This window comes from Equus quagga, chromosome 1 (assembly GCF_021613505.1).
Source record: "Equus quagga isolate Etosha38 chromosome 1, UCLA_HA_Equagga_1.0, whole genome shotgun sequence".
NCBI classification, from domain to species: Eukaryota; Metazoa; Chordata; class Mammalia; order Perissodactyla; family Equidae; genus Equus; species Equus quagga.
In genome coordinates, this window is record NC_060267.1 from 49399711 (window position 1) to 49418162 (window position 18452).

Below are 18452 nucleotides of genomic sequence, written 5' to 3' on the forward strand. Positions count from 1 at the left end.
AAATTTGACATGTTTCTGGTGAAATTCTCTAGGACTAGTCCCATTTAGGGTGTAATTATTTGAAAATATTTTTATTTCTTCTCCACTAATTGGTAGGGGTGTAATTTCTCTCTCTTTGGGGCCATTTTGGTGATTTATATTTTTCTAGAAAAGCACTTATTTGCCTATGAATGGGTAGAGTCATTTCTTATATTAGTCTTGAATTTGCATCTTATTTCTCCATTACCATTTCTAGATTTCTGTACTTGTCCCTTTCCCTTTTTTTTTTGAGTTAACAAATAGTTTAGTTTTTTATTCCACCAAAAGATTCTGTTTTTAGAATGATTTATTAATTCTTTCACTTTTCTCTTTCTTAATTTCTAAAGTACAATTTTACCTTTATTATTTTCTGTCAAATGCTTTTTTTATTTATTTTTTATTACTTCTTATATTGAATGCACACTTTATTTCCTTGTTTTTCAACTTATTCATAGAAATATTTAGGGCTATGCTTTGTCTTCTGAGCAGTGCATTTGAAGCATTTCATAATTATTTTTTTCTTTTTTTTTTTTTAAGATTTTATTTTTCCTTTTTCTCCCAAAGCCCCCTGGTACACAGTTGTGTAGTTTCAGTTGTGGGTCCTTCTAGTTGTAGCATGTGGGACGCCGCCTCAGCATGGCCTGACGAGCGGTGCCTTGTCCGCATGCAGGATCCGAACCGGCGAAACCCTGGGCCGCCAAAGCAGAGCGCTCGAACTTAACCACTCAGCCACGGGGCTGGCCCCTCATAATTATTTTTATTTTTTTTATTTTTTAATTAGGTATTTTTTTCTGGATGTACATCATATTTCGAATTCTGTGTACATTACATCATGTTCACCACCCGAAAATTAATTCTAGTCCATCCCCTCACATGTGAGCCTAATCACCCCTTTTGCTCTGTCCCCTACCCCCTTCCCCTATGGCAACCACCAATCCAATCGCCAATGTTATGTGTTTTTTTTTTGTCGTTGTTATTATCTTCTACTTATGATTGAGATCATATGGTATCTGACTTTCTCCCTCTGACTTATTTCACTCATCATAATACCCTCAAGGTCCATCCACGTTGTCACAAATGGCCGGATTTTGTCATTTCTTATGGCTGAGTAGTAGTCCATCGTGTATAAATACCACATCTTCTTTATCCATTCATCCCTTGATAGGCACCCAGGTTGCTTCCATGTCTTGGCTACTGTGTATAATGCTGCAATGAACATAGGGGTGCAAGTATCTTTATGCCTTTGTGTTTTCAAGTTCTTTAGATAAATACCCAGCAGTGGAATGACTGGATCATATGGTAGATCTATCCTTAATTTTCTGAGGATACGCCATACTGCTTTCCATAGTGGCTGCACCAGTTTGCACTGCCACCAGCAGTGAACAAGGGTTCCCTTCTCTCCACATCCTCTCCAACATTTGTTGCTTCCTGTCTTGCTAATTATAGCCATTCTGACTGGAGTGAGGTGATACCTCATCATAGTTTTGATTTGCACTTCCCTGATAGCTAATGATGTTGAGCATCTTTTCATATGCCTGTTGGCCATCCGTATATTTCCTTTGGAGAAATCTCTGTTCAGATCTTTTGCCCATTTTGTAATTGGATTGTTGGGGTTTTTGTTGTTGAGCTGTATTAGTTCTTTGTATATTTTGGATATTAACCCCTTATCTGATGTATGGTTTGCAAATATTTTCTCCCAATTGTTAGGTTGTCTTTTCGTTTTGTTGATGGTTTCCTTTGCTGTGCAGAAGCTTTTTAGTTTGATGTAGTCCCATTTGATCAAATGGGTTTCATTCCAGGGATGCAGGGATGGTTCAACATCCACAAATCTATCAACGTGATACACCACATTAACAAAATGAAGAATAAAATCACATGATCATCTCAATAGATGCAGAGAAAGCATTTGACAAGATACAGCATCCATTTATGATAAAAACTCTAAGTAAAATGGGCATAGGAAGAAAATACCTCAACATAATAAAGGCCATGTATGACAAACCCACAGCAAATATCATTCTCAATGGAGAAAAACTGAAAGCTATCCCCCTAAGAACAGGAACCAGACAAGGATGCCCACTGTCACCACTCTTATTTAACATAGTATTGGAAGTCCTAGCCAGAGCAATCAAGCAAGAAAAAGAAACAAAAGGGATCCACATGGGAACGAAGAAGTGAAACTGTCACTCTTTGCAGACGACATGATTTTATATCTAGAAAACCCTAAAGATTCCACTAAAAAACTTTTAGAAATAATAAAGGAATACAGTCAAGTCGTGGGATACAAAATCAACATTTCATAATTATTTTTAATTAATTTTCTATTTCTGTTTGATCTTCTCCTGGATCTAGGTTGCTTACTAGAGAATATTCAGTGAGTTGTTCTGTTTTCTTTTTCAGTTTTGCTAGTTTTAGAATTCCAGTTAGAATTAGCTAGTAAGATTTATAGTTAGAAATGTGTTATAAAAAATGTGTTATAGTTAAAAATCTGTTAATCTCCATTCCTGACTTGTAAAGGTACTGAATCAGCATGCTGTTCCCTAGATTGCTGTAAACAATTAATGCTAGCAAATTCTATTTTAGGAAACAATGAAAAACACATCTGTTTTTGTTGAGCGACTTATTTCTTGTACCATTCCTAATATTTATTGGCTTCCTAAAGCAGATTAAGTCAACGTTCTATAAACTTTTACTTATAATTTTGTTGTATTCTATAAAAAATAACTTCTCTACAAACTTGCTTGATCATAAACTATCTGGTACATTGAAAATTCATAATTCTAGGAATATAATCAGAACACTACTTTCACAACTTTACAGTTCTTTGAAATGTACTCCTCTCTGCCTCTAGATGAAAACTCTGACAATCTCATGACTTTTCTGGTCATTCTCAGAGAATAATTTTTAAAAATCACAGTATTCTTCATTAATTGGAATGTCAAGTGCCATATATCAATCTAAACTCCAAACTTAATTTGAAGCTAAATCTTCTCCCTCTTTTTCACAGCTGGACAGTTTTGCAGGTAGGAAGTCAGGCAAGCAGGATTCACTGATCCTCCTTCTTTCTCAGCTTTAAGCAACTACCTTGTCCTCTCTGTATCTGGGGTTTCCAACCTTGCTAGGACAGAAGAAGAAGTAAGGCAAGCAAAAAAGAATTGTCTTGACTTGTACCGTCCTAAGATGGTTTTGCACCCTTTGGGCCAGGCAGATGTTTAAAGCTAACTCTTATTCTTATAGTGCACTTTTTGCAAACTCTTCAGAGACCTTCATCATTAATATATCACCAACAGTTCCTTACACCAGGAAATGTACTCTAGTCCAGTGGTTGCTTACTGCCTCCCTAACCTCCAGAAATCCAGGTGTCCACTTCTACCTTATCCTCACCTAAGATATGTTTCTCTCACTAGATAGCCCAGTTACATAGAATCCAAAATGATCCCTTTACTGCCTCTCTCTCCTATGTAATCCTCATCTAGTCAATGGGAAACTCTTACGAGTTCTGTTTGCAAAATCTCTGAAAGTGCAAACCAATCCCAAGGTAGTAGCAACTTTCCTTTGTTCTATAGCCAGAGTAGCTAGTCAGCCATTTCTTGCCCTTATATTTCTAGGTCAAGAATTAAGCACTAGTTCACTCTGTCCAACTAAGTGCAGGAGGCACATATCAAATGCTCACAGTGACCTCTTTGAAGCCACACTCATTAGACCTAAAATGAGAAGTAGGTACATTGTGTAGGGTAAAAATAGATTCTGCTTGACCCAGGACAGTCCTGGTTTATGAATGTTGTCTGGAATTAATCATAATTAGTACCCTCTTTCACTCAAAAATTTCCTGATTTGAATAATAAATTACATAGTCATTCTACTCTTCTGGCTAGGGACGGGTCTCACAGCATACTAGAAAGATCTTACTCAAAAAGCCTCCCCAAATCTCCATTCTCCCTTTTTATCATTGATGTGGTTGAGTTCTTCAACTAGTTCCTGGACTTCTACTTAAAACTTCTGTTTGGTGATCTGTCTTGCAATTCACTTTATTATGTGATATTAATTTCCTTGAATCTTGGCTGAAGCTCTTATTGTAATATTCAGTTCTTTAAGTCTATTTATGTTCACTGCGTTAGGTAGAATTCTGAACTAACATTTTTTTCTTTTTGTTTGTTTTTTAGTTTCCACTGGTTCACATTGAGGTAAGCAACTTAAAGCCTTCCACATTCAGAGAGAAATCAGTAAATTAAGAAGAAATTGCTGTTTGGAAGGTTGTGACAATATTCCAAAGACAGTAGAGATTGAAAGAAACCTTTGCACATGTGAAATCCTCCCATTATCCAGAGAACTGGGATGTTGTAACTCACTCTGCTTCTATTTCTCTCTTTCCAAGGAAAAATACTAGCAATTTCCCAAACGATCTATCATTAATACAACAGTTTTCCTGTATTACTGCCCCAAATGTATTACTGCCCCTAATTCTTTATTTACTTTGATAAGTTATAACCTGTTTCATATATTTAGGACCCCGGAATGAATCGAATTATGCAATGGCAGAATATCCAGTTAGAGAATGGACTGAAACAATTGTCCTTCAGCCTGTCATCAGAGCCCATTAAGGGCTCCTACAAGATAGTAATACTAAAACAATCAGGAATAAAGACAGAGCACTCCTTCACCGTGGAGGAATTTGGTATGATTTCGGAAGATTGGGAAGGGAAAGTGGGATCATAAGCTTCTGGTTACTAGAGTGTGAATCCATTTGGGTACCTTCAATTCCCATGGGTGATTCTAACCAAGACCATCATCTGTGAACACAGAACTTCATAAAAGCTTGGGGATTTTTTAAAAGGAAGTTATTTTCCCCAATTTGGAAGTTTTTTTCTTATTTCAGTGGAAGTTTCTGTGATTTGCTAGGATTAATACAATCTATGACCACTCAATTTTATAGCTCCCTTGGGTGTTATCTTAAGATTTCAAAGATAGTTAGAAGGGAAGTCACCATTTCAGAGCATTGGTTTGTCATTTAGGCAACCACAAAAACAATTTACCAGTCTGCCACATTACTCTTATCTCCTTCAACAGTGCTTCCCAAATTTGAAGTGCGAGTAAAGGTTCCAAAGGTAATCACTGTACTAGATGAAGAAGTGAATGTGACAGTATGTGGAATGTGAGTTAATTTTTGTTTCTTTTTCTACCCTTAAAATACTCTCAAACATTGAGATATCTCGTTGCAGCACCATAAAAATTTGTATAAATACCTGAGGCGTCTCTCCTCCCTTCTCTAGAACTTTCTCTTCATGGCATTATTTTCTTTCCTTCTTTCTTTTTCTCATTATAATTGCTCCTCTACATCTATTATTACTCAAATATCCATTGCATAACTTGGTGGTATGAAGAAACAAATTGGGTTCATTCTGATAATGACAAAGTTTTCCCCATGATGGAATGAATTGTGTTAGGCAACAGTGAGTTCTCCACATTTGGAGACATAAAAGCACATGATAAGATCCACTTGGCAGGACAGGTAAAGAGATTCAAGCACAGAATGTAGCATTGTACTGACCTATAAAGGTGTAGTAGAAAGAGCACAGAACTAAGTGTTCACAGTCCTTGCTACAAGTCCAGCATCTGCCACTAACTCACTTTGATTTTAAGTATGACTTTAAATGAACTTGCACTTCTTTATCAAAAAAAAAAAGAAACAAACAAGAATACTGGACTAAATGATTTGAAATTGCTATTAAAGTCTGCAATTATGGAAATCTAAAACAGCAATAGCAGAAGTAACTTGTAGAGTAAGAAATTCATCTGCCGAAGGATCAAATACAGGAGACATCACTTCAGCTGGGTCCCTTCCCAAACTCTTTCAAAGTAATAGTGATGAGATTCTTTTTTTAGATTTATTTACATCCACGAACCTACATTTCTTTCTCAGAAGAGAAAATTCAGATAAATCAGAACAAGTAAAATCAATTATTTTGTCACATATTCAAAAAATGTGTAAATGAGGAAGGAAGTTAATTATCCTAAAGCAGAATGACAATAAATAAATTATATGCGATTTGATTCAATTTTAGTAAATAAATATAACAACTTAAGTATAAAACAGTCTTTGAGGGGTTCTTGGAGGCTTTTGGAAAACTGTCTCTAGATGACTGTGATTGTGAGCATTTTTTTTTCTTTTTCATTGTCACTATTCTCTGATTCTTCTGTAAAACACATTGACAGTTTTGCTGTGAGAAATTACAATAAACATTTTGAGAAGAATAAATAGAAGAGAATTGGAAAAGAGAAGTGTTAGGATTAGAGGAAAGATTGAGAGGGTTTGTTAGAGAGTATTTCTAAGTTAATTGAGCTATGTTTCCAATTAACATGAACCATACATAAAGAATTGGAGGCAGAAGAGTGCAGCGCTCAAGAGCTAAGCTGCCTGAGTTCAAATCTCAGCTCCACCACTTACGAGTTGAGCTGCCTTGTTGGGTTACTTAACCTCAGTGTGCCTCATTTTCCAGAACTGCAAAATGGAGAAAGTAATATCGTATCTCTCATGAGGTTATTAAGAGGATTAAGTTACTTAATATATGTAAACCATTTGGAAAAGAGCTTGATCCATAGTAAATAGTAACTATTTTTGTGTTTCTTGTTCTTATGGAACTGCAGAAAGTAAATATGCTATGACTTACTGATAGTGTGGAATATGGATAGGAAGAAGGTGGGTCTCTGCTCCTGGGAAAACCCTTGGTCACTGGGAATTTCTCTTGTGACAGATATACCTACGGGAAGCCTGTCCCAGGACATGTAACCATGAGTATATGCCGAAAATATCATTACTCCTTTTATCGTTTTGGCAGAAATTTAGAGGTTCCCTGTGAGGAAGTCAGTCAGAAGGTGAGTGAAAACTATTCAAAGAGGCTTGTTGACATCTGAGAATAATTGTAAAATACAAACACAGGAAAAAGTCTGTAAGGAGAAACATGCCCAGATATCAAAAGATGAAAGTCCCACAATCCACTATTATAGATGGAAGAATTCCAGATATTTGTAACTAAACTTGTCAACAAAATATTGGTCACAAATGATAAATAATGGTGGTTCTTTTAAATAATAGTTAACAGTTATTTAGCACTTATGACATGCTAGCCAATGTTCTAGCATATCTATTAATTTATTTAATCCTCACAAGAGTCCTATGAAGTAGTCGTTATTATTATTACCATTTTACAGACGCGAAACAGACATGAGGACACTGTGTAACATGTCCAAGATCATGTCACACAGCAGATAAATGGTAGAGCTGAATATCATGCTCATAACCAATATACTGTTACCTCCAGGCAGTTGGTTCTTTCCAAAAAAGGCCCAACATATTGGTTTGGATTGACCACTGGTCTGATCAGCACGCCAGTTTATTTTTTGTCTTTGTTTTTCTTGCTTATCAGCTAGACAGCCATGGCTGCATTATGCAACAAGTAAAAACCAGTGTGTTCCAATTAAAGGAGCAAAACTTTCAAACGATGAAACTTCAAGTGAATGCCAAGATTACAGAAGAAGGGACAGGTGTGTGGGTAACATAAGAACATGGGAGACAAAACTGTGAACGTTGATGCCTTTTCATCATCGGGAGGGCAGGGAGAAGGAAGTAGAAAAATAATTTGAAAGCAAGTGGTTCCTCTCCAAGAGATATTGTTTTTGTTTTGTTTTGTTTCAACCTTTTCCTCAGAGCTGGAATTAACTGGAACTGGGACAATTGAAGTCACAAGAACTCTAACAAAACTCACATTTGTGAAAGTGGATTCACACTTTAGACGAGGGATTCCATTCTTTGGGCAGGTAGAGTACTCTATATTTCAGAGATACTTAAATTGTATTGTGACACACAACACAGATCTTCCCGCTCAAGATCACACCTAGTTAAAATGATCAATTGCTTCATAAGACCAAAATCACAAAACCACATATAACCAGATCTTTTTGCTTATAAATAATGCTCATGAAATCTATAAACCCCAAAGCATTATTGTGTTTCTCTTGCAAAATAACAGGACTTAAATGTTCAAAATAAATCCACACTGTCTCTAACCTTCACTTCTTGGTATACATTATTCAATATCTCTAATCACTAACACAAATATCTTTTACTGCTTTTCTTATAAGTATCTCAGTGCATCTGCCACTCTTAGTTTCAACAATAAATTCATTCGTGAGTGAGTGGTTTTCTTTTGAAGCACAGGAAAGTATGATATACTTATATGGCTTTAAGGATAAGACCCTTACCTTCTATGTAATAAATATATATATTAAACATTAGAAATGCAAATACTAAGAAAATGTTACCACTTGATGTTACCAGTAATTAATGATTAACGAATTTGTCAAAGTCCAACAAAAATCTTCTCTGGTGAGTTTTTTGCATGGCTTACCACTAAAAGAGAGAGAAAATGATTGTCTAAGTTACTTTTCGTTCCTAGAATTCTATAATTTGATTCTATGGACACATTAAATCACCACCAGTACAGTTAGCATACACCACTCTGCTCTTAATGGAAAAAAACACAGATTTTCAATGATATACATTTGAGAGAGGTCAAAAGCCCCAAGCTGAAAAAGCAGAGTTGGGGGAACGGGGGAATGTTTAGTTTTTAGACAATGCCAAAAAAGGGTTTGGTTCTTGTATTCCTTATGGGTGGTATTGTCAGACGGAATCTACAGCTTATTCCTTGTTCTATTATAGGTATGCCTAGTGGATGGGAAAGGAGTCCCTATCCCAGATGAACTCATCTCCATCCAAGCAAATGAAGCTAACTATTCCTCCAACGCTACCACCGATGAGCATGGCTTAGTGCAGTTCTCCATCGACACCACTAACGTTACGGATTCCTCCCTCACTGTCAGCGTAAGTCTGGAAGTGAGGACGTAAGAAACAAGGAGAAGCCTTGGTAGCAGAGCTGCAACCCAATCGTGCTTAGCTCAAGGAGAAGAAATTCATATTCCAAGTTGTCGTATTTTAGGGTGAAATACAAGAATTTCTTGATAAATAATATAGGTACTAGGGGAAGGACTAGAGAAATAACTGCCACACAACAAAGATATTCTTTTAAATATTATATTCCCAGTAAATAATTTCCTTTTATTTTCGTTCTGCTCTATATCTGTCAAGTTGATACCCTCAAACAAAGAAGGGTAAGAGAGTATATTTTATTTCTTTAATCAAGGATAGACGACACATGTATTCTCAAATTCATTACTTCAAAATATGATGTTCATTTTCCCAACCCACAAATGTCCACTGCATATTTGCATGTACTGGGGACTGTGCTAGTGCCTGGTAAGAAAAATAATCATGGTTCATATTCTCATGGAGCTCATATCGTTGATGGTAGAAAGCTCCGTTAAGTATTACTGTAATACCTGTGAGTGTTATAATCAAGGTATGAACCAAGTAAAGCAAAAGTGAGGAGAAAGTCTTCTGTGGGCGGGGGGGGGGGGGGGTTAGTAAATGGGAAACATGAATCCTGAAGTACAAAAGAGCAACTACTACATGAGAGCATAGATAAAATTCTCACTCAAATCACTCCTGCAAAGAGCTTGCAGAGACCTTCCACGATCAGTCCAGAGTATCACGGTAGGGGTAACTTTTACCCATGCACAGGTTCTGCCATTCATTTATACAACTTAATAAACCCAGCTGGATAGAGACATCTACTTGCTGAAGATCACCTTATCGATTTATCACAATTATTCTCCTCAATGAGATTTCCTAGTTCCTTTGGTTCTGGTCTGTCTAGATAAACAGTCTATACGAAAGATACGGTTCACTTTTCTCTATTCAAAGGTATAAATACTTTCCTCAAAATCTTCTGAAAATCATGGATACTGTCAATTAGATCATTTAATCAACAATAAGGGGGACTTTTCCCCCATTTTTACTAAGAAGCACAAAATTTCTAACTATTCAATCATATGGGAGAGTAAGCTTATCCAGCTTAGAAGAGACGTTGTTTGTAACAGGTTGTCTACAAAGTAGCATTTCTTTTTGTTTCTCCAGGTCTACCACAAGGAACAGAGTCCCTGTTTTAGCTACTATTATTGCATGACAGAAAAACATAAGCAAGCATACCACACTGCTAATCATGTTTTCTCCTTAAGCAAAAGCTATGTCTACCTTGAGGCTGTGGCTGGTCCGTTGCCCTGTGGCCAAATTCATACAATTCAGGCACACTATATTCTGAATGGGCAGGTCTTGGGGGAGCTGAAGGAGCTCGTCTTCTATTACCTGGTAAGTATTGACTCTTGAGTGGAGGATTAGAAAGGTGTATATGAGGCCAAAAATTATGAAATCCTTTCATTTCTTAACCATGCCTCTTTTGATACCTTGACTTTTCATTGGGCTAGATATCACCACCTGGGTCTCAATGATAAGTATGTTAATGGGGGACAAGCCTCATGATAAGTATGGTGATAAACTGAGAAAATAACTTTTATTTTAAGATCATGGCCAAAGGCAGCATTATCCGAACTGGAGTCCATATTCTCCCCCTGGAGCCAGGAAAGCGTGAGTGTTCCCAATTTACCAATACATCTCTGAATGAACTCCCTAGACACTCACCAATGGATCCCCAACAATTGAGCAAAATAGGGATGCTATGATGCTTCTTGTGTATCAACATTACATTCTCAACAGCCATAGCTCAATGCTCCACTGCCTAATGTAGGCTATACTATCATTAACTCAAAGATGGAAACTTCTCAAACATCTCAAACTGAACATCAACAACAATATTAAACACTTATCACTGGGGCTAGAATATCTGAAAATATAAAATATTCCTATATATACCTAAAATTAATAATCCATGTAGTCATACTAGGATTAACATCAAAAAGGTAAGATGTGTCATTTCAGTTTCTTTTTCCAATAAGATCTGGAGGCCGTTCACTTTGAATTTGACCATTCTGGCCACATCAATTTTTGACTGATAAAAAATGATGAGGAAGAACAGAACTATAAAGCATAATAGATGGAAGACTGAAATATAAAGATTTTAGAGAGGAATAAAAAGTTGGGGAATTTAATGCAGATTAGATATTCTCCCACCACGTGTATGTCGATCATGATCTTTCATGTCAGTGAAATGTGTGTCTTGTTTGTTCATGTTTATTTAAAAAGCCCCCCTGAATTTTATTCAAATAAACATAAGCATCTTCTTAAATCACCAAGTATTTCTTCCTGCCTTGTTACTATTTCCTCTTTAAGAATGCTTTTCCCCTAAGTATCCACATGGCTAGTTCGCTCACCTCCTTCAAGGCTTGACTCAATTGTCACTTCCTCAATTAGGCCTATTCTGGATGTCCCTATTTAAAATTGTAACTTACCACTCAACCCTGGTATTCCCAATGTCCTTTTCTCCTTACCCTGCCCTATGTTTTTCTCCAGAGCACTTATAACATGTAAACATATTATCTATAATTTACTTATTTATTCTGTTGATTTATTGTCTTTGTCTTTCCACTACAATATAAACTGGATGTGGGCAGAGATTTTGGTTGGTTTTGTTTCACAGATATGTACCAATTGCCTAGAGCAGTGCTTGGTAAATAGTAGATGCACAAATTTGTTGACCTCCTTGTTGTTGCCCAATTTTAACAATCATTTAGTTATTTAACAAAAGTTTCAAATAAGCTATTTTTAAAAAGCTAAATAGAAATCATAAAGTACATTATTAAGAGATTATATAGCCTCAGGTTGGCCTAAAACAATAGAGACTTCTAATAGAGTATAATTTTCACTCAAAAAATATAAGTCCTGTGAAAATTGGTTCACACAAAAGATTTTTTAAAAAATAAGCCACAAGGTCAATAAACCAACTAAATGAGCAATAAACATTCACTAAAGAAAAAAATAAGTATATGTATATTTGTAAGTGTTGATTGCTCCACTAAAATAGTCTATAATTTCCAGTTCCATCTCTGAGTTTCACCACTGCCAGATTATCATCTTTTATTTTCCCTCCTCTTATCTGATTTATAAATGTAATGACAATCAAGGTGGTTTCATTACTTGATATAAACAATAACTTCTAGCTAATGACATTTAGGCTTGCTAAGCTTTCACCCAGATAGGAAATCACCATATGATTGGTCAGAAAGGATAAATAACATGGACAAACTTTTCAACAGTAAACCTTCTTAGTGGAAGTTATCCTGCACTACTCTTTTCATACATTAACCATTAACCCCCAGGCCATTAACAATGGATAGATGCAGAAATGTCAATGTGAAGATATAGGTCCCCAAATCCCTATGTGTCCAGGTTTTCCTGTCAGTATCCTGGCCCCTAACCACTCCATCTCATTATCTCTGTGCACCAGTGAGAGGCCGTTTTTCCATGTCAGTCCCTGTGGAGTCAGACATCGCTCCTATCGCTCAGTTGCTCCTCTATGCCATTTTACCTGATGGGGAAGTGTTTGGGGACTTTGCAAAATACGAAGTTGAAAATTGTCTGCCCAACAAGGTAGGTGATTTATTTCCTAAAATTAAAAAAAAAAAAAAGACGTGAGGGTAGGAAGGACATAATTTATTTTATAGATAAAGAAACTGAGGCAATAATAACTTAGTAACTATTGCAAAGTCATAAAATAATTTAATGGCAAGACCAGAACTAGGATCCAGGTCCCCCAATTCTTGATTTGTGCACTTTTTTTTTAAGTCCCATCCTCTTTATTTATTATTTTTTGTGTGTGTGATAAAAACACAAGATCTATCCTTTTAGCAAATTATTAAGTATACAATACAGTGTAGTTAACTAAAGGCTATATGCTGTACAGCAGATCTCTAGGACTTATTCATCTTATATAACTGAAACTTTGTACCCTTTGATTAATGCCCACTGTTTTCCCCTCTCCCCAGCCCCTGGCAACCACCATTCCACTTTTTACTGCTTCAATCAGTGCCTTTCAATCACATTGTGCTGCCCTTAAAACACATCCAGTCAAGAGCCATTCACTTCATTCCCCTGAAATGAGAGCAGAAGCATAGGTAAAGAGATAGATAGACAGACAGATAGATAATTGATAATTATATTATACTATTAGAATGACTGACATTTCACATGAAGCAAATATATAACTGGTCCGTAAAAATAAGTAATTAACAAGAATACGTATCACTCCCAGTGCTCATCTGTTGCTCCAGCATAAACTGGCGTGTACACTAACTGCTCAATAAACCTCAGTGAGCAAAGATCCTCAGGACTAACTCTCTGACGATCATAATTTAGCAAAACAGATGTATGTTGAATAGGCAAATGACTGAAAAAATGTGAAGGGTTTTAGGCTGGTAATACCAGGTAGCTTTCTAACCTGATGATTACCCTTTCTCACAGGTGGATTTGAGCTTCCGCCCAACACGGAGTCTCCCGGCCTCACACGCCCACCTGCGAGTTACAGCTTCTCCTCAGTCCCTCTGCGCCCTCCGGGCCGTGGACCAAAGTGTGTTGCTCATGAAGCCTGAGGCAGAGCTGTCCCCGGCCTCGGTGAGTTCCCAGCAGCCTCGGGGGTCACAAAGGGTCACGCAAGGATCCCAGAGCAAGGAGAAACCCCTGTTCAGTAAGGGGAATATTAATTTTAAATATTTCACATTTGTTTGAGGGTTAATAACTGTCAAAGTTCTTTAACATGTTATCTTATTCAATGCTCATGGCATCCCTGAAACATATCTTCATTTTAAGATCTAAAAGTATAGTTCAGAAAAATGTACCATTTATTAAACAGAAACCAAGAACAGCCAGTAAATTGCAGAGTTTAAATCTGATTTCAGATGTTCTGTCTCCACACCTGTAGTTAGTCTCTCTGTTTTACCACTGCTGTCTCGATAGAGTCAAATGTATATTTTAATAACTTTTACTCTTAAGATACTCAGTATAAAGCCTATGAGAGTAATATTGGTCTTCGGGCACCAAAGTAAACTTTTTATAAAAACAAATTCTTACAAATTTCAGGAGTAAATAGGAATAAAACAAAATAATAAAGAAGGAGATTCTCAAACTTTTGAAAATTCTCAAAAGCACAACGGAAATCATAAGCTATTGGCAGTAGTCTTTCCGAGGTTAATTAAAATGTGAAAGTCTCTTGGTTTTTATATTGGATTAAGATGAGCATTTATGAAGAAGAGTTATAGCTCTAATAAAAGAAAAAATTTTTTAAGAATCATCATTGGCATTGGTTGATATCATAATTTAAAACATGGAGTTTAAACATAAATTTAAAAATGTATTTATTAAATTTTATTTAATTATTTATGGAATTATTTAGCCAAGATAAGGCTGGGAATTTATTATTGTTTAATTCAAACAATGTTTAAATCAAACTAATGCTTAACTTAAACCAGTGTTTAAGCAGTGAGAGTTTATGTTTCATATATAGCAAATTCTTTGGAAAACATATTACTAAAGTTCTGTCATTTATATTTTAACTTCCCCAAAACATGCTTGTAATAAAGTTTCTCTTGAGTAATTATTTTTATCCAAGAAATATATGCACTTAGTTTAAAAATGCAAATACTGTTAGAAGAGTTAGAACCAACAGACAACAGTTTTCAGGCTCCCTACCCTCTTCCTCATTCCATTCTTTGGAGGTATACACTTTCAACCATTTCAGTTATTTCTTCTGATATTTACTTCCATATTTCTGAATTCTATATCCTTTGTTTATTCTTCATGTTTAACATTATCTATTGATGCCTATTATGAAGTAACATTTTAACTCTTATTATTCATCCTCTCTCTCTCCTCTCCTCATCTTGCCAATATAGTTGTATGATAATTTAGGTTAAATCCTTTGTCAATTTTCCTTATTATGACTATATAAATATTGTTCATCACTAAGCTAAATAGTATATTATGATTATATTTCACCTCTTACTTGTTTTTGTCTTTCCTAGAGTTTAATCATTGCCTTATTTTCATATTTCTTAGTGGTTTTTTTCCTTCCATTCTCTGTCTGTCTCCACATTCTCTCATGATTCTGTAAATAGTGTTCAATTCAATTCTATTAACTTCACTTCTTTTTTTCTGTTGGAGCCCTCCATCTCTTCTCTGTTCCAGACTGACTGTTTTCAAGGCCTGTTGCTCACTCTCATCCTTGAAGATCCCCTTCAAAGCTCTTGTGGTTTGGCCTACTGTGTCCCAGATCCCAGGACTTCTTTCTTCGTTTGCTTCTTCCTTTTGGGAGGGCATATCCTTCAGTAATTTTCTGAGAAAGAGGGCATGGGAGGTAAACTTTTTTGGGAACTGTGAATCTCTTTATTTACCCTAACAATTAATTAATACTTTGACTTAGTAAAGAACTTTAGTTAGGTAATCATTTTCACAGAGAGTTTTGTGGACATTAGCTCCATGGCTTTCTAGATCCCAAAATTGTTACTGAGATGCACAATGCCATTCTAATTCTGTCTTTGTACTTTGTATTGTTCTTTATTTTCTCTCTGGAACCTTTCAAAATCTTTTTTTATGTCTGGTGCCCTGAGAAGCCACAATCATGGGAAGGGTCTTGCTTCATTTATTATGATGGACATTATTATACTGAACATTCAATGAGTTATTTCAATCAAGAGCATAGATTCTAACTTTTTTGAGAGCCATGGACACTGACTACAGTCTGGTGAAGGCTATGAATATTGTTTAAATGCATAAAATAAAATACATAGGAATACAAAAGGAAGTACAATTTTCAAAATATTTTTATTTGATGAAGTAACATATGTGCTTCTTTATTATCACATTAAATAACACAATTCATCTAACATATGAGTTAGCAAGTGCTGAATATGAGTAAATATGGACACTGTCATGTGTTAGCCTAAATAGCAACACTACACCATGGAGTTATCTTTAACTCACATCCTTCCACATATTGGCTAACAACTAATTGTGGATAGGAACTGCTGGAAAGCCATGTAAAGTCAGGGTCACCAGTGCAAGAACGTGCAACTTCAGTGTTCAGTGGTTGAAAGATAACTTGGTGCAGAGTTGCCTAAATGTTGGCCAGCCATGTTGCATAAGTATTTTTATATGGGAAGATAGCAATCAAAGACTTGTTTAATAGCTACTATAATTTTGAAGAAGTGATGAGTGTAGATAATTTTTCAAGATATCTGATCAACTATAACATAATATAAAAATATCCATGATTTCTGTTGGTAACAAAGTCATGAGTACTGCTGACACTCCTGTGGCCTGTAACTTAGATTAATAATTGAAAGAAATGTTAAATTTCAGTTAGATATTTAAGAAAATAAAGATGTAGTTTTCCCATCCAAACTTACAAACCTCTAGATTCTAACCCTGAACCCCTCTCGAGTCTGTGGATCCCAAGTTTAAAAAATCTGATCTAGAGGTTAATATCCTTTGGTTCTAGGACATTTTCTTTTTTTTTTTTTTAAAGATTGGCACCTGAGCTAGCAACTGTTGCCAATCTTCTTTTTTTTCTTCTTCTCCCCAAAGCTCCCCAGCACACAGCCATATATTCTAGTTGGAGGTCCTTCTGGCTGTGCTATGCGGGACGCTGCCTCAGCATGGCCTGATGAGCAGTGCCGTGTCCATTCCCAGGACCTGAACCAGCGAAACCCTGGGCCACCAAAGCAGAGCACGTGAACTTAACCACTCAGCCACAGGGCCAGCTCCCAGAAATTTTCTTTATTTTTTATTTTCTCTTCTCAATTTCTCTGCTCTTTTTGTCTGAAATTCCTGCTAGTCAGATATTGGATCTCCTGGATAGATCCTCTAATATTCTTATCTTTTCTCTCCTATTTTCTTTTTCTTTCTGAGAGATTTCCTCAAAATTTACTTTTTATCACTTACAGATTTTGTTTTAAATTAGGTTTCTCATCCCTAATTTTCAAAGTTACTTATTATTCTCTGATTATTTTATTTTGAGAGTGTCATATTCTTGCTTCATAGATGCAATATCTTTTTCCATCTCTATGAAGATATTATAGGGTTTTTCTTTTCCTTTTGGAGTTTTCTTTTGCTTCTGCATTGCCATTGTTTCCTCTGACTTTGTTTTGTCAGCTTGTTTTGGTCTCTGTCATTTATGTTGGAAAATTTACTGATGATCATTATCTGTTTATGCATAGTTAAGACTGAAGCACGTGTGTGTGTGTGTGTGTGTATGATGTAGTATAACATGAGTCAGACAACAGACAATCTCAATTTGTAGCTATCACACTGACGACTGCTGACATAAAATTATTTCCATGGTTATCTATTCATTTAAGTATTGTCATATCTAGAGCTATCCCCCAAATTCTTTCCAATCCTTACCTATCATTATCAGTGACTCCTAAAAGCATAAAAATAGTCCACAAAGGAAAAGAGACTTCATTATGGCAGCAAAAAGTTCCCTTGAGATAAATGACAATGGAGAATATGGGATGAGGAACTTTCTCTTTGGGAGCTATCTTTGGGCCATTGATTGGTTCCTCCTAATATTAGGGTACATCTTTCAGCACATTTGTATCTCTGTTCTTATTAATACTCCCCATCATATTAGTGGAATAACCACTAAAGTCATGTGCCTGGGGACATGTCTGAATGCCAAATATAAGGTGACTTGGGATATATATTGATTCTATATTTTCTTAATGAAAAGAAACCAAAAAAGAAAAAACTCTGCCAACTTAAATTTATAAACCTTGATAATCATAGATAAGTTATTTCAATATCCACTTATAATTTGTATATATTATTTAACCACACATATTCAAAATCAACATTACATTAAAATATTTACTAATTTAGAAATATGGTTTTTCCCACTCTTACATTTCATGAAACAATTTTATTCAAACTCTTCGCATTAATTTCTGATGCCAGTGTCTTCAACTTGATGATATTATATTATCTAATAATTTTACAGAGCATATCATCTTTATTTCCACCTAAATTGTCTAAGATATGGCACTTTATTATTTTATTTATTTTTTTATTGAGGTCACATTGGTTTATAATATTGTATAAACTTCAGGTGTACATCATTATATTTCAACTTCTGTATAGACTGCATCGTGTGCATTGTGTTGACCAACAAAAGTGTAGTTGCCATCCATCATCATACACATGTGCCCCTCTGCCCTTTTCACCCTCCCCTCACCCCCTTTTCTCCTGGTAACCGCTAACCTGGTCTCTGTATCCATGTGTTTGCTTGTTTGTTTATCTTCCACATATGAGTGAATCATACAGTATTTGTCTTTCTCTGTCTGACTTATTTCACTTAGCATAATAACCTCAAAGTCCATCAAATATTTTGTATCTTGACTTTTCATTTTTATTTCAATTTAGTCTGACTTTTTACATCTCTTAAGAATAAAATACTTTGAATCTTAAGTCTCTATTTTCTATCAAGAAGGTTACACAAAGAGAAATTTTTAGATTTCGCATTTTTCAAAAGTGGAAA

General features: G+C 35.7%; 1 protein-coding gene across 2 annotated transcripts in view; it reads left to right on the forward strand.

Annotated features, from left to right (window-relative positions):
* LOC124246517 (alpha-2-macroglobulin-like) overlaps positions 1-18452 on the forward strand; it is a 72168-nt gene that overhangs the window by 9374 nt on the left and 44342 nt on the right. For both annotated transcript variants that reach the window (XM_046674715.1, XM_046674705.1), the window contains exons 5-15: positions 4182-4202; positions 4525-4693; positions 5086-5170; positions 6771-6891; positions 7443-7560; positions 7724-7833; positions 8735-8896; positions 10049-10279; positions 10492-10555; positions 12372-12514; positions 13385-13534. In XM_046674715.1, the coding sequence (XP_046530671.1) occupies positions 4182-4202; positions 4525-4693; positions 5086-5170; positions 6771-6891; positions 7443-7560; positions 7724-7833; positions 8735-8896; positions 10049-10279; positions 10492-10555; positions 12372-12514; positions 13385-13534 (1374 nt within the window). The remainder of the gene's footprint in view (positions 1-4181; positions 4203-4524; positions 4694-5085; positions 5171-6770; positions 6892-7442; positions 7561-7723; positions 7834-8734; positions 8897-10048; positions 10280-10491; positions 10556-12371; positions 12515-13384; positions 13535-18452) is intronic.